The sequence below is a fragment of the Martes martes genome, assembly GCF_963455335.1.
Source record: "Martes martes genome assembly, chromosome: X".
NCBI classification, from domain to species: Eukaryota; Metazoa; Chordata; class Mammalia; order Carnivora; family Mustelidae; genus Martes; species Martes martes.
Genome location: NC_137897.1, coordinates 79799857 through 79823347, shown reverse-complemented (window position 1 = coordinate 79823347; position 23491 = coordinate 79799857). Strand labels below are relative to the sequence as shown.

The 23491-nt window shown below is 38.6% G+C and overlaps 1 protein-coding gene across 1 annotated transcript in view; it reads right to left on the bottom strand.

Moving 5' to 3' along the window:
• Nucleotides 1–13829, bottom strand: part of IL1RAPL2 (interleukin 1 receptor accessory protein like 2) — a gene marked incomplete at both ends in the record, with an annotated part of 1178754 nt that extends 1164925 nt beyond the window's left edge. Inside the window, one exon of the mRNA XM_080795622.1 lies at nt 13745–13829. Coding sequence (XP_080651748.1) covers nt 13745–13829 — 85 coding nt within the window. The remainder of the gene's footprint in view (nt 1–13744) is intronic.
• Between the last annotated feature and the right edge of the window lie 9662 nt (nt 13830–23491).

Genomic DNA, 23491 nt, shown 5'->3' with positions numbered 1-23491 from the left:
CAGAAAACAGAGGAGGCAACAATGTTTCCTAAGACGAGGCCAACACAATCTTAACACCAAAACCTAATGAAAACATTACCAAAAAAATTAGACAATATCACTCATGAATACAGATGCAAAAATCTTCAAAACAACCAAAAAAATTTTAAATAAATCCAGCAATATATAAGATGAATAATACATCATAATTAACTAGGGGTTATCTCTTATAGCAAGACTTGTTCAATATTTGAAAATCAATTCATTTAATTCACCATATTAATATAATAAAGGAGAAAATCATTGTCATCTCAATAGTTGCAGAAAAAGCATGTGACCAAATTCAATACCAATTCATAATAAAAAAATCTCAGCAAACTAGGAACAGAAGGGAAAGTCCACAATCCCTTAAAGATTACCTATAAAAACTCAGAGCTAGTATCCCAGGGTCCTGGGATCAAGCCCTGCATGGGGCTCTCTGCTCAGCAGGGAGCCTGCTTCCTCCTCTCTCTCTCTGCCTGCCTCGCTGCCTACTTGTGATCTCTGTCTGTCCAATAAATAAATAAAATTTTTTAAAAAGGAGGAGAAAGGGAGAAAAGAAAACATGCAACAGAACGTTAACAACTACTGAATACAGATGAAGAGTATATAGGCGGCCATTGTGCTATTCTTGTAAATTTTCTATAGGTTTGAAAGGTTTCAAGATTATAAAAACATAAAGAGAAACTAACTGTCTGACAGCATAATTCCCAAGTTCTGTTTCCCCCATGGGATCTTTCTAGAATTCTCTTCCACCTGGTTACCTTTTGCAGTCATCCCTCTAGATTACTGCAAAGTCATCATTCATCACTATTCTGCTGAAAAAATAAACTCTGCTGCTAATCTATACTACTGGAACCAGAACTTGGAAACTGCTTTAGCTTGACTTGTCTTCCTTAGCCAACTTCAACTGCTTCCCATTTGCTGACTTACATCTCTCCCTAGATACATGTGCCATACTCATTGCCACCTCTTTCTGTTCACTCATACAATGGTCCCTCTCCCTTACTCCAACCCACTCTTGTTCTACCTGCTGTCAGGCCTTCCCTCAGGCCTCTCATCTTCTACAGAATGTCCAGTATTGGTCCTGCCTTTCTCTGACTCCCCCAGCTTTGGAGGACTTGTGCAAGTTTAATACTGAATCAAATTATCTTGTGTCACTCTGAGTCTCGTATGTGAAGCATCCCCCAGTAACAGTATTTCCGCCCAGTTAAATGGATCTCTTATTTTATCATGCATTTAAATGACTTTGTAGAAAAAAAAAATCATTCATAAATATATGTGTAAATATTAAATATACCTATAAATGATAAACATCATTACAAATTCTTTTCTAATTTTGATAAGAAAATGCATATTTTAACATCACTGTGTACCAGGTTTTTTGCTTAATATTATTTATATTCACATTTCTGTATATCAATATGGTCTAAATACTGGTCATTTTAATAGCTGTATACTGTTCTCTCAGGTTAACACAATTTGTTTAGCCATTCATTTATCTCAATGAGATTAAATATTGTTGAAAAGGGGGGTTCGCTTTATTTATTTATTTATTTTTCTGTGTTTTCCCACCATAAGGCTGGTGTAATATTTCACATATCGTAAGAGTTCATTAAGTATTTCATGACTGGCTATGCCTTTGGCTGTATAAAATTCAATGTCTAAGAGTTCTAAAATTACTTGCCCTTCAACTTCTTTAATAAGGGTGTTTCATCCAGCTCCAATCTTTCTGACTGATCTCGCTCATCTCTGACTACTCCTTACTTGCTGTAAACTTTGTCCCAAACTCCTTTAATCTTACACCAGCTCCAATGACTAAGCCAGTCCTTCCTGTACCACTTTCCCTTCCTTCCAAGATCCAATTTCCTCCACGGAAGTCACCCTAACTAAAGAGGTAAAAGTATCAAATCTCAGATTATCCACTTCAGGTAAAGAAGAGATCATGGGGAGGTAGTTTTCTCTTTGATCTGAGCTTATTAGAATAAATTTAAAAGACGAGACTTCAATAACACCCTATTGATCTTCTTTTTTTTTTTTAAAGATTTATTTATTTATTTATTTGACAGAGATCACAAGTAGGCAGAGAGGGAGAGAGGAGGAAGCAGGCCCCCCGCTGAGCAGAGAGCCTGATGCGGGGCTTGATCCCAGGACCCTGAGATCATGACCCCTGAGATCATGACCCGAGCTGAAGGCAGAGGCTTTAACCCACTGAGCCACCCAGGCGCCCCCACCCTATTGATCTTCTAACTTCTAATCTAGTGCTCTTATATTCCACAGCTAAAGGCACAATGTGAATATCCTCAGAGCAACATTATTTCTAACCACTATTTTATTTTTTATTTATTTTTTAAAAGATTTTGTTTATTTATTTGACAGAGAGAGAGCACAAGCAGGCAGAGAGGCAGGCAGAGAGAGAGAGAGAGAGAGAGAGAGGAAGCAGGCTCCCTGCTGAGCAGATAGCCTGATCCCAGGACCCTGAGATCATGACCTGAGCTGAATGCAGAGGTTTAACCCACTAAGCCACCCAGGTGCCCCTCTAACCACTATTTTAAAATAAAACATTTTGTCTCCTTTTTAAGAATTCAAAGCATGATCGTTCATTTTATTTTTAATTATACAGCAATCAATTTCACAAGGAAAGTTATTTTGTTTACATTTAGAAATTGAGATATTCTTTCTAGCTTTTGCTAGAAATGTAAATTCATATAACCTCTATTTCTTCCTCAGTCATATGACTAGAAATTCTAAAACCAAAGAATTTTTAGTGAAAAGAAACTGCTACTGTCTCACAACAGTCAGAAAACTCCATAACTCTATAAACCTATAAGCCAAATCCTCTTGTAAAGCCATTCTCTCATTACGTAAAATTGGATGTTCAAGTCAATCCAAAATGTATAAGTACCCAATATGTGACAGCAGGCCTTCACATCTTCCTTACCCTTAGGGACTGCATTTTCCTAGTTGATTAAGATATTTTGGTAGCTCTGCAATTTTCCTTCAAACACCAGATCGCTGAGAAGTTGCTTTGTTATAATCATCCTCCAAATGTGCTAATTGCAAAATGACCCAATTTGGATTCAGAATTAAACATACCTTCTCATCAAACTGGTCACCCTATGCCTTTCTTCCCTGATAAGGAGATCCAGGCTGGGGGGAGCCTAATGCCAATAACTGCCTAACCCAGCTCACATTTTTCTGTAGCAATAGCAGTAAAAGTCAGAGAAAAGCAAAGGGGACAGTTTAATGTCCCCCAAAATGAAAAGAGTGTATATTCTGGGGACATAATTTTGAGGTAAAAAGAATTAACTATATAGAAGCCCTTGAGTGTTCTCTTCCTGAGGGAGAGCTTTTTCTCCCACCCATCCTATTGAAAATTAGTTTTAGATACATGTGTCCTCTACTGGGCATTTCTGCTATTAACCTTTGTCAAGATATTAGCCAATTCCCTGCCATAAAGAATGACACCTTTAAGTAAAGTAAAACTATTTTTAATGGAGTAGACTCTTCAGATAACCTTATCTAGCCTTAAATTTAGAGAATGCCAATGCTAAAGGATCTCATGAGTATTCTGTGATGATGACAAGCTCACACTTGGTCAAACAGCCTTAAAACTAGTCCTTAAAACTAGATGCTATGCATTTGAGTATGTTCTTATGAAACCTCAGAGCCATTTTTGCTGTTTCCCTATGCAGGGTTGATAGTTGGGCTTGCCCAGTGTGAATGGGTATTACCTAGAAACATAACCTATGCTGCAGCTTTAAAAACTGTATTGTATATTACCAGAAACTAGGAGGTTCATTTCAATATATGCCCAAACTAAACTTTAAAAAAAGTTGAGTCTTTTATTCTTTTCCTTGATTGACAAGTACAGAACAAGAAGATGCCATCCCTTGATCCTGTGTCTTGTGCATAAAAGAAGCCTTTGGCATTAGTAGTTGTAGAGATCTTAGCGAAAGAGATCACTGCCTATAATAAACTGCACAAAAATCATTACAAGTGGCTTCATATCTCACACTAAACAGTTATAAATGTTAATGAGTGAAGAGCACATTCATTTTTCACTTGGGGGAAGGGAAGTAGGGGAAGAAAATAATTCTGAGTTCTGAGGCAGGGGCAAGATGGCAGAGAAGTAAGAGACCCTGTTTCAACCAGTCCCCTAAAGTGAGCTAATTTTCTACCAGAACACTCTGAACGCCCATGAAATCAGCCTGAGATGTAGGATTGTATACTTCTGGATCTCTATGGGGACAGAAGACACCAGTCGAGAGGTAAAGCGAGTGGGAATCAGAGTATAAACAGAAGGGGGAGGGAGCCAACAGAATCGACCCATTGGAAAGTACTACCCCAATATGAGAGTGCCTTAATTTGGGGCCCAGCATTAACTTGGAGTCTGGTTAAAAGCACTCACAAAAAGCAAAAGATCTTAAGGGGCAACTGGAGGAATCTGCCAGTTAGGGGCAGAGGCCTAAGCCCACGGACCTAGGATGGCCACTGCCAGAGACCACCCATGCCAGAGAGTGCGGCAAAGCCTCCAGGCCAAGGTCTCTGAGCCACCAGAGGATTTCCACAGGTTGCACCAGCACTGGGCCAGGCGCCCTCCGCACTTGAGGGAGTCTGATGTGTGCATCAGCTTGTGCTCTCTAGAACCACAGCATTTTGCACTCTGCACGTGCACTGCATGACCAGAGACTGAATTGCGCTCCCCACCCGCACCTGAGAGTGCCCTGTGTGGGTGCTAGCCGGTGGGTTCTAGGACTGGCCTAGGGTCTAACTCTCCCAGCCTGGGCTTGAAAATCTCAGCGAGCTATCTCTGGTCTACTACAGTCACAGCAAAGGCAACCACTGGAGGGGGGCTCCCTGGACCAATATCGCTCGCGTTTTAGTCCCACCTAAGTGCAGAGACAAGCGGGAGCACTTTGGGCAACTACTGAGACTGTGGGTGGGGATGTGCACTGCCTGTGGGAGGCTCAGCGGATTTTGCAGAGTAGGAGTCTGTGTGTTCTAGAACACCCAGAGGAGAGCAGGCTGAGGTTCTTCTCTGAGATGGAGGTCTGAGCGCAGTTTGCTTTCCACTAAAAGCTCCAAAAAGCTGCCAAAGGACAAAAACCTCCAAAGAACAAAAGCCTGAAAAACCGGTTTCAATAGAGCCCAGCCGCTTGATAGGGAGCAGGAGGACTCAACCCAAGCAAGACTGACTGAAAAACATTGCAGCAGGCCCCTCCCCCAGAAAGCCAGCCTAAAAACCAGGAGGACAACCACCACAGGGTCCCCATAAAACTGTAAATCCCCAATATCAGGGGAACACAAGATATTAAGCTACCCAGATTGCCCTAAAACCTGTATATTTCATAGATACATCTTTTATTTTTAATTCGTTCTCACTATTCTTGTTCTTTTTAATTTTTTTAACCTAGTTACCATTATTACAATGAGAGGTTCAATACAACAAATTCCATAAAACCTTTTAACTTGAACTTTTTTCATACATATACCTGGCTTTTTTTTTTTTTTTTTTTGCTTTTTAAAAAAAATATACATATAGATATAAACTTCAAGGTAATCCTCTTCCCCTAACCAATACTACCCCTATATATAAACCACCTTTAATCTCCCTTTATCTCTGGAAAGTCGAGTCCATTAACAAAGATATCAAGATACACCCAGGAAGAATCAAAATAACCTTCCTCACCCACATGGAGGATTTATAACCACCCTCCCATCTTTTTCTTCTGTCAGTGTTTCTGTGTATTTGTTTTTGTTCTGGGATTATATAAAACTTGTACTTGGACTTCATTTTGACTGGGTTCTTTTTTTTTCTTGTCATTTACTTTTGTTGGTCTTTTCGTTTGTCCGTTTTTGTTTGTATACCTTATAATTCTTCCCTTTGGGGCCCATTCTGGCTGGGTCTTCTTATTTTTTTTTTCTGTCTCTCTCTTTCTCTCTCTCTCTCTTTTTTCTTTTTTCTTTCTTTTTGGTGGTAACTTCCAATTGCTCAGAAGCATTCCAGGGTGCACCTTACCTGGATCACAGTTGATATATTCAGCTACACATCCCCTAAACCACCTCTCACCAAAATGACCAGGAGGAGGAATAACCAACAGAGGAAAAATTCAAAGACTGTGCTCTCCATCAGAACTATTGGATATGGACATAATCAGTATGTTGGAAAGGGAATTCAGGGTAACAATTATCAGGCAATGACTACGTTGGAGAAAACAATTAATAACAACATGGAATCTATTGCGGCAGAAGTGAAAGTCTCCCAGAAAGAAGTTAAAAATGCTATCAATGAGATCCAATCTAATCTAAATTCTCTAACAGCTAGGGTAACTGAGGCAGAAGACAGAATTACTGATCTAGAGGACAAAATGAGAGAGAAAAAGGATCAGGAGGAGGCATGGTACAAATAGCTTTGAAGCCATGAAAACAGAATTAGGGAAATAAATGACACCATGAAACCTTCCAACGTCTGAATTATTGGGATCCCTGAGGGAGTGGAGAAAGAGAGAAGAATAGAACATATAGTTGAACAAATTCTCAATGAAAATTTTCCCAATCTGGGGAATGGAACAAGCGTTCGTGTTCTAGAGGCAGAAAGATCACTTCCTATGATCATAGAATCTAGAAAGACCTTGAAACGCCTGATTGTGAAACTGATGAATCATAATTTTAGGCAGAAGTTCTTGAGAGTAACTAGGGGGAAGAGATTCCTTATGTACACAGGAAGGTCCATCAGAATAATGTCAGACCTGTCCACAAAAACCTGGCAAGCTAGAAAGGGCTGGCAAGACATATTCTGGGCACTAAATGAGGAGGACATGCAGCCAAAATACTTTATCCAGCAAGGCTGACATTTAAAATGGATGGAGAGATAAAGAGCTTCCAAGACCAGCAAGGTTTAAAAGAGTATGTGACCACCAAACCAGCACTACAAGGAAATATTAAGGGGTGCTGTATAAAAGAAGAAAGAACCCAAGAGTGACATACAACAGAAATTTACAGAGACAATCTATAGAAACAAGAACTTCACAGGCAACATGATGTCAATAGAAACATCTTTCAATAATCATTCTCAACATGAAAGACCTAAATGCTCCCATAAAATGGCACAGGGTTGCAGATTGGATAAAACAACAGGATCCATCCATATGTTGTCTACAAGAGACCCATTTGGAACCTAAGAATACATCCAGACTGAAAGTGAGGGGATGGAGAAGTATCTTTCATGCCAATGGGCCTCAAAAGAAAGCCAGGGTAGCAATTTTCATATCAGATAAATTAGATTTTAAACTAAAGACTGTAGTCAGAGATAAAGAAGGATATTACATCATTCTTAAAGGATTTATCCACCAAGAAGATCTAACAATTGTAAATATTTATGCCCCAATACAGGAGCAGCCAACTACATAAGACAACTGTTAATCAAGATAAAGAGTCATATTGATATGAGTACATTAATAGTAGGGGATCTTAACACACCACTCTCAGTAATAGACAGATCATCCAAGCAGAAAATCAATAAAGAAACAAGAGCTTTGAATGACACATTGGACCAGATGGACCTCATAGATATATACAGAACATTCCATCCTAAAACAACAGAATACTCATTCTTTTTGAGTGCACATAGAACTTTCTCCAGAATAGACCACATACTGGTCACAAATCATGGCTCAACCGATACCAAAAGATTGAGATTATTCTCTGCATATTCTCAGACTACACTGCTTAGAAACTAGAACTCAACCACAAGAAAAAGTTTGGAAGGAATTCTAACACTGGGAAGCTAAAGACCATCTTGCTTAAGAATGTTTGGATCAACCAAGAAATCAAAGAACTTAAATAATTCATGGAAACCCATGAGAATGAAGACACATCAGTCCAAAACCTATGGGATACAGGAAAGGTGGTTGGTCCTAAGGTGGAAATACATAGCTATCCAAGCCTCCCTCAAAAAAATTGAAAAATCCAGAATACACCAGCTGTCTTTATACCTTAAAGAACTGGAGAATCAACAACAGATTAAGCTAACCCCACACATAAGAAGGGAAATAATCAAGATTAGAGTGGAGATCAATGAGATAGAAAGTAGAGATACAGTAGAATGCATCAACCAAACTAGAAGTTGCTTTTCTGAAAGAATCAGTAACATTGATAAACCATTGGCCAAACTAATCCAAAAGAAATGAAAGAGGACTCAAATTAATAAAATTATGAATGAAAAGGGAGAGAGCATGACTAACAACAAGGAAATAGAAACAATCATCAGAAATTATTATCAACAGTTATAGGCCAATATGTTAAGCAATGTAGAGTAAATGGATGCATTCCTGGATACCTAGAAACTTCCAAACTGAATCAGGAAGAAACTGACAATAGAATAGACCAATATCTAGTAATGAGATTGATGCAGTGGTCAAAAACTCCCAAAAAACAAGAGCTCAAGACCTGACAGATTCCCTGGGGAATTCTACCAAACATTCAAAGAAGAGATAATACATATTCTCCTGAAGCTGTTTCAAAAAATAGAAACAGATAAAAAAATAGAAACAGAAGGAAAACTTCCAGACTCTTTTTATGAAGCCAGCATTACCCTGATCCCCAGACCAGGCAAAGACCCCACCAAAAACAAGAATTTCAGACCAATATCCCTGATGAATATGGATGCTAAGATTCTCAACAAGATCCTAGCTAATAGGATCCAACAGTACATTAGAAAGATTATCCACCATGACCACGTGGGATTCATCCAGGGGATGCAAGGGTGGTTCAACATTCAAAAATCATTCAATGTGATGGAACAAATCAATAAGAGAAGAGAGAAGAACCACATGGTCCTCTCAATTGATGCAGAAAAAGCATTTGACAAGATAAACCATCCGTTCCTGATTAAAATGTTTCAAAGTATAGGGATAGAGGGAACATTCCTCAAATTCATAAAATCTATCTTTAAAAAACACACAGCGAGGGACGCCTGGGTGGCTCAGTTGGTTAAGCAGCTGCCTTCAGCTCAGGTCATGATCCCAGCGTCCTGGGATCAAGTCCCACATCGGGCTCCTTGCTCGGCAGGGAGCCTGCTTCTCCCTCTGCCTGTGCCTACCACTCTGTCTGCCTGTGCTTGCTCTCTCTCTCTCTCTCTAACAAATAAATAAATTTAAAAAAAAAAAAAAAAAAAAAAAAAAAAAAAAAAAAAAAAAAACACACAGCGAATATCACCCTAATGGGGAAAAGCTGACAGCCTTCCCTTTGAGATCAGGAACACGACAAGGATGCCCACTCTCACCACTCTTGTTCAACATAGTATGAGAAGTCCTAACAACAGCAATCAGACAACAAAAAGAAATAAAATATTTTCAAATGGCAATGAAGAAGTCAAATTCTCTCTCTTTGCAGATGACAAGATACCTTACATGGAAAACACAAAAGACTCCACCCCCAAACTACTAGAACTCATACAGCAATTCGGTAATGTGGCAGGATACAAAATCAATGTACAGAAATCAGAAAATATAGAAAGGGAAATTAGAGAATTGATTCCATTTACTATAGCACCAAGAACCATAAGACACCTGGGCATAACCCTAACCAAAGAGATAAAGGATCTGTACTCAAAGAGCTACAGAACACTCATGAAAGAAATTGAAGACATGAAAAAATGGAAGAGCATTCCATGCTCATGGATCAGAATAAACATTGTTAAAATGTATATACTGCCTAAAGCCATCTATACTTTCAGTGCCATCCCGATCAAAATTCCACTGGCATTTTTCCAAAGAGCTGGAGCAAACAATCCTAAAATTTGTATGGAACCAGAAGAAACCCCGAATTGCTAAGGAAATGTTGAAAAGGAAAAACAAAACTGGGGCATCACATTGCCTGATTTCAAGATTTACTACCAAGCTGTGATCACTAAGACAGCATGGTACAGGCACAAAAACATATAGACCAATGGAACAGAGTAGAGTGCCCAGATATGGACCCTCAATACTATGGTCAAATAATCTTCAATAAAGCAGGAAAAAATATATAGTGGAAAAAAGACAGTCTCTTCAATAAATGGTGCTGGAAAAATTGGACAGCTGCATGTAGAAGAATGAAACTTGACGATTCTTTTACACCATACACAGAGATAAACTTGAAATGGATAAAGGACCTCAATGTGAGGCAGGAATCTATCAAAATCCTGGAGGAGAACTTAGGCGGTAATCTCCTCAACATCGGCCACAGCAACTTCTTTCAAGATATGTCTCCGAAGGCAAAGGAAGCAAAAATGAAAATGAACTTTTTGGACTTCATACAAGATCAAAATTTTCTGCACAGCAAAAGAAACAGTGACAAAACAAACAGGCAACCCACGGAATGGGAGAAGGTATTCACAAATGACAGGACAGACAAAGGGCCGATATCCAAGATCCACAAAGAACTACTCAAACTCAACACACACAAAACAGATAATCACGTCAAAAAAAATGGGCAGGAGACATGAACAGACACTTCTCCAAAGAAGACATACAAATGGCTAACAGACACATGAAAAAGTGTTCATCATCATTAGCCATCAGGGAGATTCGAATAAAAAACACATTAAGATAACACCTTACACCAGTTAGAATGGCCAAAATTAATAAGACAGTAAACAACATGTGTTGAGAGGATGTAGAGAAAGGGGAACTCTCTTACACTGTTGGTGGGAATGCAAGTTGGTGCAGCTACTTTGGAAAACAGTGTGGAGATTCCTTTAAAAACTAAAAATAGAGCTTCCCTACGACCCTTCAATTGTACTACTGGATATTTACCCCAAAGATTCTGATGTAGTGAAAAGGAGGGTCATCTGTACCCCAATGTTCATAGCAGCAATGTCCACAGTTGCCAAACTGTAGAAAGAACCAAGATGCCCTCCAACAGATGAATAGATAAAGAAGATATGGTCCATGTATACAATGAAGTATTGTGCCTCCATCAGAAAGGCTGAATACCGAACTTTTGTATTAACATGGACAGGACTGGAGGAGATTATGCTGAGTGAAATAAGTCAGGCAGAGAGGCTCAAGTATCAAATGGTTTCACTTACTTGAGGAGAATAAAGAATAACATGGAGGACATGGGGAGATGAGAGGAGAAGTGAGTTGGGGGAAATTGGAGGGGGAGACAAACCATGAGAGACTGTTGGCTCTGAGAAACAAACTGATGGCTTTGGAGGGGAGGAGGGTGCAGGGTTGGATGATCCTGGTGGTGGGTATTATGAAGGGGATATATTGCATGGAGCACTGGGTGTGGTGCATAAACAATGAATGCTGAAACACTGAAAAGGAATTAAATAAAATAAAATGGAAAAAAAAAGTTTGGAGTTCCATTGGTGATTCCACGATGAACAACTATGCAAGCTTAAATACAGGTCTCTTTACCTGGTAAAGGCCAAAGAACTTCACAGATTGCATGAAACAAAATTTTGCACTACAGATTTGCCAATGCAATCTTTAATGATAAGGTGAACTCAAATAGGACCATCATAATGAGAGTGCAAATAATTCTTTTTTTTTTTTTTACATAAAGTAATATTAACATGAGTGTAGGGGCTGGAAAGTGGGTTATGATGAGAGTACCTCAAGAGAGAGGAAGAGTGAAAAAGAACTGCTCCAAAGTACCCCCATTCTCATCATCTATGGGCAAATTAGTATGTCTTTTATTTATCTCATGCTTGATTTTTGTTTCTGTATTTTGGAATAAGCTCCACACATACAGGAATGTACAAACCAACAACATCAACACATTAGTCTTTCCTGCCTCCTCCACATACACCATAAATAAAAGCAAGAAGGCATAAGAAAAAAGACTAACTGTATTCAAACCATCTCCACTGTCCAGATCTGCAGGAAAAGTTTTGCTCCAGTATTATAATTACTTTTGTCCTAGGAGGTAGCTGAGGGTAAACAGATTGGGGAGAAGAGACTGAAACTATTCAAATGTATTCACTCTAAGTGAAATAGCTTTTTAGGTAATGTTTCTTCAATAAAGTTCACTGAAAACATGATACCACTTGGCTACACCAAGCAGACAAAGCTAAGAACCACTCATAAGCCATGAATGGCCTTACCCTTGATAAGAATAAAGAAGCAAAACATTAAAAAGCTGATCTTTAAAGGACTCCAGAGAATCAATGATAATTTCCTCTTTGTATATATTTTTTAAATCCTCTCTCTTCATAAATAATAAACAAACCAAGGAAAGAAGAAAGAATATATATATACACACAGCAGCTTGATTTGTTTCTTAGTTTGGATTTTACTTGAATTAAACTACCATAATATAGATGTCTAAACCTCGATCCCTCTTTTTTTTTTTCCTTTCAGATTCTGCTATAGACATTATGACATAGCCAAGTAAGGAAAACGAGATCTGGTCCAAGTTAAAGTAATATCTCTAAGCATTTTATTTCGTCAATAACCAATTTGAACCAAGACTGAAAATGAAAAATGTGACTTCAAAAGTGAGGCAAGGAAAGGCAGCCACATAAAATATGCCAAGTTGGTGATACTATAGGTAAAATGCTATACACAAACACAGCTGAAAGAGAGTCACAATATACAAAAATGTGTTAAACATCTATGTAAGTCTTAAAGGGAGAAAAAGCCAATATATTGCCCTACCATTACCATTCCAGAATCCTTTGGACTTCAGCAGTGTTGTTCCATTTTACTACCTGTGACTCATTTTTGTGAAAGACTTATTACCATGCTATCAATTGAAGAACAAGACTATTCTTTAGCTATTTCAATTAGCAAGTATTCTCGCCTCAGAAAACAAACATTAACCAAACTCTAAGCTCTAGCCAGCATTTATTGCATTGAAAAATAGGCATGCACTTTATTGCCTGGGTTTTATACTTACTGAGAAAGTAGAGTATACATTTAATTCTAGGAAATAACTGAATTAGAAGTGAGCAGAAAGCCCCATCATGGTCTTTTGTTTCCATGTGATAATACATTCTTCAGTGTCTTACTGGAATGATTGTAGACAGAAAATCAATTCTTAAAATCTCATGCATCCTTTGTAATTATAGCCAGAATATATAATCAAAACTGAAAGACATATATATTCAAATGTTATTAAACAATGTTTAAGCTTTGATTGGGATATCTACTGGCTATAGCTAATCTTTCAGGACGATCATGACTACCGGCCAGACTACCATGTTCCAAAAATCGATATTTATTTTCAAGAAATTCCTCTTCAGGCAATTAGCTAATATTTCTGAACTTGGAGGCTTTAAACTTCTGCCTTTTAGAGATTTGGTACAAATGTGAAAATGTACCAAAAAATAAAGCTCACTAATATTTATCAAAAGCTTTAATTTAAACAGTAATGCTACACACTTAATTAAAGGCAAAGGATATGTATCTTTAAAGGTTTCCTGTCTTTTCATTTGCAAATGTTTGTTCCCAGGTGTATAGTCACTAGCAAATGTAACCAACCCTAAGTAGGCCCTTAACATTTCACTGTCCACTGAGAGTATGCTGTCATTGAAGTTGAACAAAATTCCACTAGTTCCCCAACATTTTCTCAGTTGTAGGCTAAAACCTCATTCTTATCTTGGCTACTTTCCAACATAGCTGGAATTCAAGAACTTCTGTTTAAAGATATTCATAGTTAAGGGCACAAATGCTCTCTGGATTCTCACAAAAACTACACATTTTTGACCAACTGGAGTTTACCAGCAACTTACCAGAATTTCTCTTTGACACCATCCTCAAATTTGTGCTGACTACAGAACAGACCACAAGGGCCAAAAGAAATGGTGGCTTCATCATTCACTTTCCTTGGCAGCTGAAAAGTCAAAAAAAGAATATGAAGTTGGATCACAGATCTCGGCCTCAACAAAATAGCAGCTAAAATTTCATATATCCCAAAGACACTTTATAGAAACAATGACATTCTGGTGACTTCTGGCTTTCTTTTTATGCAAATGGAATTAAACATGAAAGTGCACAGTTTAATCATGCTAAAGTTCCCTGCTTAAAACTTTTCAGTGGCTTCCCACTAAATATTGAGTAAAATCTGAATTCTTTCCACTAGACCATCAAGGACCTGAAGGTGGAACCCTGGCTGCCTCTTTGATCTCATAACACACTTTATTCCTTTTTGGCTATGCTCCAGCCACTATGAACATTTTATCTATCCCTGGAATGTGCCAAGGTCATTTCCTCCTCATGACCTTTACATTTTATCTTTTTCCCAGGATACTTCTCCCCACTTTTCACACAGTTCTTTAACATCCTATTGTCCTCTGTCACACAAAAACACCTTTTCCAACTACCTAAAGTCTTACTCTGTCATTCTCTAGGTCACTTCTTTGCTGTTTTATTCCTAAGACTGATCAGTACTGATGGTTATTATGCTTGTTTATGTCACAGGAAGAATTTTTACTCAACTTTGACACTGATGTTTTAAAATTAACAATACTGAGCTTTATTTTTTAAGATTTTATTTATTTGTCAGAGAGAGAGAAAAAAAAAAGAAATAGCACAAGCAGGGGAAGTGGAAGGCAGAGGGAGAAGCAGGCTCCCCACCAAGCAAGGAACTCAATGTGGAACTATCCCAGAACCCTGGGATTATGGCCTGAGCAGAAGGTAGACACTGAACCAACTGAGCCACCCAGGCACCCCTAACAATATTGAACTTTAGACAATTGGAATGAAACTGTTCCAAAACCAAAAATAACTGTGAAAAGTTTTTAACTGGACTGAGATGTTGTTAAGGACCCCCTCCCCACAATAGGGAAAGGGGTTGACTAAAATACCGTCAGTAAGCATTTGGGAGAAAAACAAAACCATTTTTACTGTTTATTCCCATTGAGTTAAGAGTTTTCAGTAAATTGGTTACCTATATGAGGATGCATTTGGGATCCCCTAATAATCAGAATATAAGCACCACAGAGGTACATTGGGCTTATCATAAACCCAAGACATAAAAAATGGCAAAGGGGACAATGAGGATGAAAGCACAGTGATTCTTAAAATAATGGGTAGAAAAAAATTGAGTGGAAATGCAAGAACACTCTTTGGATATCATTCTAAAGATCCAGAATTCTATATAAAGATATGTTTCTTGAATAATTGGTTTGTACCTAAATATGTAGAACCTTACCCAGAAGGTAAGGATAACAGGATGATATTAAGTGTCAAGTGAGATCCTCTATTCCCAGAATTGACCTCAGAATGATATCTACCTAATATCCTAAATTCAGAAAACTTCCAGAATTTAAGACCTGTGGCCACCCATTTCAGCTGTCTATTTCCTTATAATCCTATCCCCATTCCATCAATAAACAGAGAAGCCTGAGAAAGAGAATGTTGTCTTTTGATAATGAATGAAAGCTTTCCTTTCCCAGCTGACATGCTAGACTTCTCCTGTATCACTGGAACAGTGATAAAGAACTTTAAGGAAAGACGGTGCATTGGAGATTTCAGATGACAAAAGTAGTCAGTATTAATCCTTACCAACACATATTGAACTTCTGGGTCCCAAGAAGCATGGAAGGTGGATTTGGCATATTACCAAAGATCCAAGTTAGATTAGGTGAACAGATGATTCTTGCTAGAGGCTTTGCAGCATGAGGCGAGTTGAGTACACCTGAGAGGAAAATTGGTATGATGCCACTAGCTGAAGTTCCGAGAAAAAAATTAATCAAATTTTGCAAGGGAATTCCAATGTTTAGAGGATATGCTGGGGGGATGATATCACTATCAAACTTGTTATAAGAACTATCTGTTTAGGGGGAGGAGTCAAGATGGTGGAGAAGTAGCAGGCCGAGACAACATCAGGTAACAGGAGATCAGCTAGATAGCTTAGCTAAACATTGCAAACACCTAAAAATCCAATGGGAAATCGAAGAAAAGATCAACAATTCTAGAAACAGAAAATCGACCACTTTCTGAAAGGTAGGACCTGCAGAGAAGTGAGTCCAAAGCGAGGGAAAGATAGAAGGCGGGGGGGGGGCAGCTCCTGGCAAGCGGTGGAGCAACGGAGCACAAAATCAGGACTTTTCAAAGTCTGCTCCACTGAGGGACATTGCTCCAGAGGCTAAACCAGGGTGAAGCCCACGTGGGGTCAGCATAATCCCAGGTTCCACGGGGTCACAGAAGGACCGGGGGTGTCTGAGAGCCGCAGAGCTCGCAAGTATTAGAGCGGGAAAGCCAGCTACAATGACAAAGGTGAGGAGTGAGGTCTCAGCTCGGGGTTACCTTGAACCAGTCGCAGGCTGGGTGAGCTCGGAGCGTGGCCGGAGGCCATGGAGACAGAAGCGACCTAGTGCTTCTCTCCAAGCGTGAGGGACTGGACGCATTTCTCCAAACGCAACCAGAGCCAGGGAGATGGGAGCAGTTGGGTGCTTTTCTCTGAGGGTGCACTGAGGAGCGGGACCCCGAGCTCTCCTCTCCTCCGGGCCGGAGATCGGGAGGCTGCCATTATCACTCCCACCCTCTGGAACTCTACAGAAAGTGTTCAGGGAACAAAAGCTCCCGAAAGTGAACCAGAGCGGATTACTTAGCCCGGCTCCTGATAAGGGCAGGACAATTCCACCTTGGGCAAAGACACTTGAGAATCACTACAACAGGCCCCTCCCCCAGAAGATCAACAAGAAACCCAGCCAAGAACAACCTCACTTACCAAGGAGAACAGCGGAATTCCAGAGGAGGAGAAAGCAAAGCAAGGAATTCATGGCTTTCTCCCCATGATTCTTTAGTCTTGCAATTAATATTTTTTTTCTCTTTCCTTCTGCTAAATTTTTTTTAACTTTTACCCTTTCCTCTTTTAACTTTTTTTAACTAGTTTATCTTAACAATACCTTACCAAAAAAATAATAATGATAATTTTTTTGAACCTTCATTATTATAGTCATATTTTATCCTCCATTGTATCTAACTATATTTTTTGTATATACATATATTTTCTTTTTTTAATATTTTTTCCTTATTTCTTTTCTTTTCTTTTCTTTTTTTTTCCTGTTTATCCCCTTTCTCTCTCCCATGATTTGGGGTCTCTTCTGATTTGGTTAAAGCACATTTCCCTAGGGTCTTTGCCACCCTTTTAACATTTTATTTGCTCCTTTATATATTCTTATCTGAAAAAAATGACAAGGCAGAAAAACTCACCACAAAAAGAACAAGAAGCAGTACTGAAGGCTAGGGACCTAATCAATACGGGCATTGTTATTATGACAAATCTAGAGTTCAGAATGACGATTCTCAAGGTTCTAGCCGGGCTTGAAAAAGGCATAGAAGATATTAGAGAAACCCCCTCCAGAGAGATAAAAGCCCTTTCTGGAGAAATAAAGGAACTAAAATCTAACCAAATTGAAATAAAAAAAGCTATTAATGAGGTGCAATAAAAAATGTAAGCTCTTACTGCTCGGATAAATGAGGCAGAAGAAAGAATTAGTGATATAGAAGACCAAATGACAGAGAATAAAGATGCTGAGCAAAAGAGAGACAAACAAATACTGGACCACGAGGAGAGAATTCGAGAGATAAGTGACACCATAAGATGACACAACATTAGAATAATTGGGATTCCAGAAGAAGAAGAAAGAGAGAGGGGAGCAGAAGGTATATTAGAGAGAATTATTGTAGAGAATTTCCCTATGGTAAAGGGAACAAACCTCAAAATCCAGGAGATGCAAAGAACACCCCTCAAAATCAATAAAAATAGTTCCACACCCCGTCACCTGATAGTAAATTTACAAGTCTTAGCGACAAAGAGAAAATCCTGAAAGCAGCCCGGGACAAGAAGTCTGTAACATACAAGGGTAAAAACATTAGATTGGCAGCAGACTTATCCACAGAGACCTGTCAGGCCAGAAAGAACTGGCATGATATATTCAGAGCACTAAATGAGAAAAACATGCAGCCAAGAATACTATATCCGGCTAGGCTATCATTGAAAATAGAAGGAGAGATAAAAAGCTTCCAGGACAAACAAAACTGAAAGAATTTGCAAACACCAAACCAGCTCTACAGGAAATATTGAAAGGGGTCCTCTAAGCAAAGAGAGACTCTAAAATTAGTAGATCAGAAAGGAACAGAGACAATATACAGTAACAGTCACCTTACAGGCAATACAATGGCATTAAATTCATATCTCTCAATAGTTACCCTGAATGTTAACGGGATAAATGCCCCAATCAAAAAACACAGGGTATCAGATTGGATTAAAAAAAAACCCAAAACCCATCAATATGCTGCCTACAAGAAACTCATTTTAGACCCGAAGACACTCCCAGATTTAAAGTGAGCGGGTGGAAAACAATGTAGCACACTAACGGACATCAGAAGAAAGCTGGGGTGGCAATCCTTATATCAGATCAATTAGATTTTAAGCCAAAGACTATAATAAGAGATGACGAAGGACACTATGTCATACTCAAAGGGTCTGTTCAACAAGAAGACCTAACAATTTTAAATATCTTTGCCCCTAACATGGGAGCAGCCAACTATATAAACCAATTAATAACAAAATCAAAGAAACACATTGACAATAATACAATAATAGCAGGGGACTTTAATACTCCCCTCACTGAAATGAGCAGATCATCCAAGCAAAAGATCAACAAGGAAATAAAGGCCTTGAATGACACACTGGACCAGATGGACATCACAGATATATTCAGAACATTCCATCCCAAAGCAACAGAATACACATTCTTCTCTAGTGCACATGGAACATTCTCCAGAATAGACCACATCCTGGGTCATAAATCTGGTCTCAGCTGGTACCAAAAGATTGGGATCATTCCCTGCATATTTTCAGACCACAATGCTCTGAAGCTAGAACTCAATCACAAGAGGAAATTTGGAAAGAACGCAAATACATGGAGACTAAAAAGCATCCTTCTAAAAAATGAATGGGTCAACCAGGAAATTAAAGAAGAATTGAAAAAATTCATGGAAACAAATGATAATGAAAACACAACGGTTCAAAATCCGTGGGACACAACAAAGGCAGTCCTGAGAGGAAAATATATAGCGGTACAAGTCTTTTTCAAGAAACAAGAAAGGTCTCAAGTACACAACCTAACCCTACACCTAAAGGAGCTGGAGAAAGAACAAAAAAGAAAGCCTAAACCCAGCAGGGGAAGAGAAATAATAAAGATCAGAGCAGAAATCAATGAAATAGAAACCAAAAGAACAGTAGAACAAACCAACGAAACTAGGAGCTGTTTCTTCGAAAGAATTAATAAGATTGATAAACCCCTGGCCAGACTTATCAAAAAGAAAAGAGAAAGGACCCAAATAAATAAAATCATGAATGAAAGAGGAGAGATCACAACCAACACCATAGAAATATAAACAATTATAAGAACATACTATGAGCAACTCTATGCCAACAAATTTGACAATCTGGAAGAAATGGATACATTTCTAGAAACATATAAACTACCAAAACTGAACCAGGAAGAAATAGATAACCTGAACAGACCCATAACCAGTAAGGAGATTGAAACAGTCATCAAAAATCTCCAAACAAACAAGGGCCCAGGGCCAGATGGCTTCCCAGGGGAATTCTACCAAACATTTAAAGAAGAATTAATTCCTATTCTCCTGAAACTGTTCCAAAAAATAGAAATGGAAGGAAAACTTCCAAACTCATTTTATGAGGCCAGCATCACCTTGATCTCAAAACCAGACAAGGATCCCACCAAAAAAGAGAATTACAGACCAATATCCTTGATGAACACAGATGAGAAAATTCTCACCAAAATATTAGCCAATAGGATCCAACAGTACATTAAAAAGATTATTCACCATGACCAAGTGGGATTTATTCCAGGGCTGCAAGGTTGGTTCAACATCCGCAAATCAATCATGTGATACAATACATTAATAAAAGAAAGAATAAGACCATATGATACTCTCAATAGATGTTGAAGATGCATTTGACAAAGTATAGCATTCTTTCCTGATCAAAACTCTTCAAAGTGTAGGGATAGAGGGCACATACCTCAATATTATCAAAGCCATCTACAAAAAACCCACAGTGAATATCATTCTCAATGGAAAAAACTGAGAGTTTTTCTGCTAAGGTCAGGAACAGGGAGGGATGTCCATTATCACCACTGCTATTCAACATAGTACTAGAAGTCCTAGCCTCAGCAATCAGACAACAAAAAGAAATTAAAGGCATCCAAATCAGCAAAGAAGAAGTCAAACTATCACTCTTTGCAGATGATATGATACTATATGTGGAAAACCCAAAAGACTCCACTCCAAAACTGCTAGAACTTGTACAGGAAATCAGTCAAGTGTCAGGATATAAAGTCAATGCACAGAAATCAGTTCCATTTCTTTACACCAACAACAAGACAGAAGAAAGAGAAATTAAGGAGTCAATCCCATTTACAATTGCACCCAAAACTATAAGATACCTAGGAATAAACCTAACCAAAGAGGCAAAGTATCTGTACTCAGAAAACTATAGAATACTCATGAAAGAAATTGAGGAAGACACAAAGAAATGGAAAAATGTTCCATGCTCATGGATTGGAAGAACAAATATTGTGAAAATGTCTATTCTACCTAAAGCAATCTACACATTGAATGCAATCCCTACCAAAATCCCATCCATTTTTTTCAAAGAAATGGAACAAATAATCCTAAAATTTATATGGAACGAGAAAAGAACTTGAATAGCCAGAGGAATATTGAAAAAGAAAGCCAAAGTTGGTGGCATCACAATTCCAGACTTCAAGCTCTATTACAAAGCTGTCATCATCAAGACAGTATGGTACTGGCACAAAAACAGACACATAGATCAATAGAACAGAATAGAGAGCCCAGAAATAGACCCTCAAAGCTATGGTCAACTAACCTTCGACAAAGCAGGAAAGAATGTCCAGTGGAAAAAAGACAGCCTCTTCAACAAATGGTGTTGGGAAAATTGGACAGCCACATGCAGAAAAATGAAACTGGACCATTTCCTTACACCACACATGAAAATAGACTCAAAATGGATGAAGGACCTCAATGTGAGAAAGGAATCCATCAAAATCCTTGAGGAGAACACAGGCAGCAACCTCTTTGACCTCAGCCGCAGCAACTTCTTCCTGAGAACATCGCCAAAGGCAAGGGAAGCAAGGGCAAAAATGAGCTATTGGGACTTCATCAAGATCAAAAGTTTTGCACAGCAAAGGAAACAGTCAACAAAACCAAAAGACAACTGACAGAATGGGAAAAGATATTTGCAAATGACATATCAGATATAGGGCTAGTAATCAAAAGCCATTAAGAACTTATCAAACTCAATACCCAAAGAACAAATAATCCAATCAAGTAATGGGCAGAGGACATGAACAGACATTTCTGCAAAGCAGACATTCAGATGGCCAACAGACACACGAAAAAGTGCTCCACATCACTCGGCATCAGGGAAATACAAATCAAAACCACAAGGAGATACCACCTCACACCAGTCAGAATGGCTAAAATTAACAAGTCAGGAAATGACAGATGCTGGCAAGGATGCAGAGAAAGGGGTACCCTCCTACACTGCTGGTGGGAATGCAAGCTGGTGTAGCCACTCTGGAAAACAGTGTGGAGGTTCCTCAAAAAACTGAAAAGAGAGCTACCCTATGACCCAGCAATTGCACTACTGGGTATACATCCTAAAGATACAAACGTGGTGCTCTGAAGGGGCACATGCACCCTAATGTTTATGGCAGCAATGTCCACAATAGCCAAACTGTGGAAAGAACCTAGATGTCCATCAACAGATGAATGGATAAAGAAGAAGTGGTATATATATACAATGGAATACTATGCAGCCATCAAAAGAAATGAAATCCTGCCATTTGCAACGACATGGATGGAACTAGAGGGTATTATGCTTAGCGAACTGAGTCAGTTGGAGAAAGACAACTATCATATGATCTCCCTCATATGAGGAAGTGGAGATGCAACATGGTGGGTTTGGAGGGTAGGAAAAGAAAAAATGAAAGAAGATGGGTTCAGGAGGGAGACAAACCATAATAGACTCAATCTCAAAAAACAGACTGAGGGTTGCTGGGGGGGAGTAGGGATGGGAGAGGGTGGTGGGGTTATGGACATTGGGGAGGGTATGTGCTATGATGAGTGCTGTGAAATGTGTAAACCTGGCGAGTCACAGACCTGTACCCCTGGGGATAAAAACACATTATATGTTTATTAAAAAATTAAAAAAAAAGAACTGTTTATATAGTGCCCATGGACAGCTAGAAGAGCAATTATAACCAACCAAGGAGAAAACACAGGCAGTCACGAGCATATTTTTCCCCTTTCCCTCTTCCCTACTCATTTGTCTCCTAAAGCAACACCAAGGGAGAAGGCACAGGGGAAAGAGGAGGAAGAAGTGGAAATGTGCAAAACCTACCCTGTACCCTCCAAATTCCTAACCACTAATGCTAAATGTCTTATCTGTTGAAGAGAAAGGAAGAGATGATCTTTGAAAATAGCTGAAAATTTATATAATCAGACCAAAGTGTTTATCATGGTCACCATCTCCTCACGGAAAAAGGTAAGCACAGTAGAGCACAAGTAGTAATCACCAGGAAAAGATACAAAGCATAATCAAAAATAATCATTTTGTTTTTCACTTCCAGTACAGTATTCAATAAAGGACATGAGATATTTCAATACCTTATTATAAAATAGGCCTTGTTTTAGAGGATTTTGCCCAACTGTAAGCTAATGTAAGTGTTCTGAGCATGTTTAAGGTGGGCTAGGCTAAGCTATGATGTTTGATAGGTTAAGTGTATTACCGGCATTTTTGACATGATATTTTCAACTTACATTGGGTTAATCAATATGTAAATCCAGTGTAAGTCAAGGAAAATCTGTATTTTATCATAATAATCATTATAATGTATTGCGCATTTGTGTGTGTCAAACACAACACTAAACTCTTACATATATGATACTTTATCCTCTATCAATGACCTTATGGGTGTTATTATCCCCATTTTACTTTTCAGGAAACTGATACATATAACTTACCCAAGATTATTACAATAGTAAATTAAGGACAAGTAGATTTGAATTTAGATCTAAGTGACTACAAAACCCAAGTTCTTAACCACCACTAAACTATTTTTGCCGATAGATGCTATGACAGTCATAAACCTAGTTTAAGACTATAAAACATCACTCTTTGTCTTCAAGGAGCTATAACCTAACTGTGGCAATGCATGCATACTAGAGTGCTTAGTCAAGTGCCAGACAGTGAAGAATAACCTGTATATGTTAAGTGCTAAGGGAATATAGAGTAAGACAAGTATTTTGTAGCATGTTCAGTAGGTGATTCAGATTTCCCATTGAAAGGGAAAATCTGCCAAACTGCCAATTCAAACAGTCAAAAAGAAAGGCCAGTGAAATCAATCTCCTAGCAGTGTTCATCTGCAACAGCAATTGGCCTTAAATATCATCATTGATCAAGGAATGTCTCA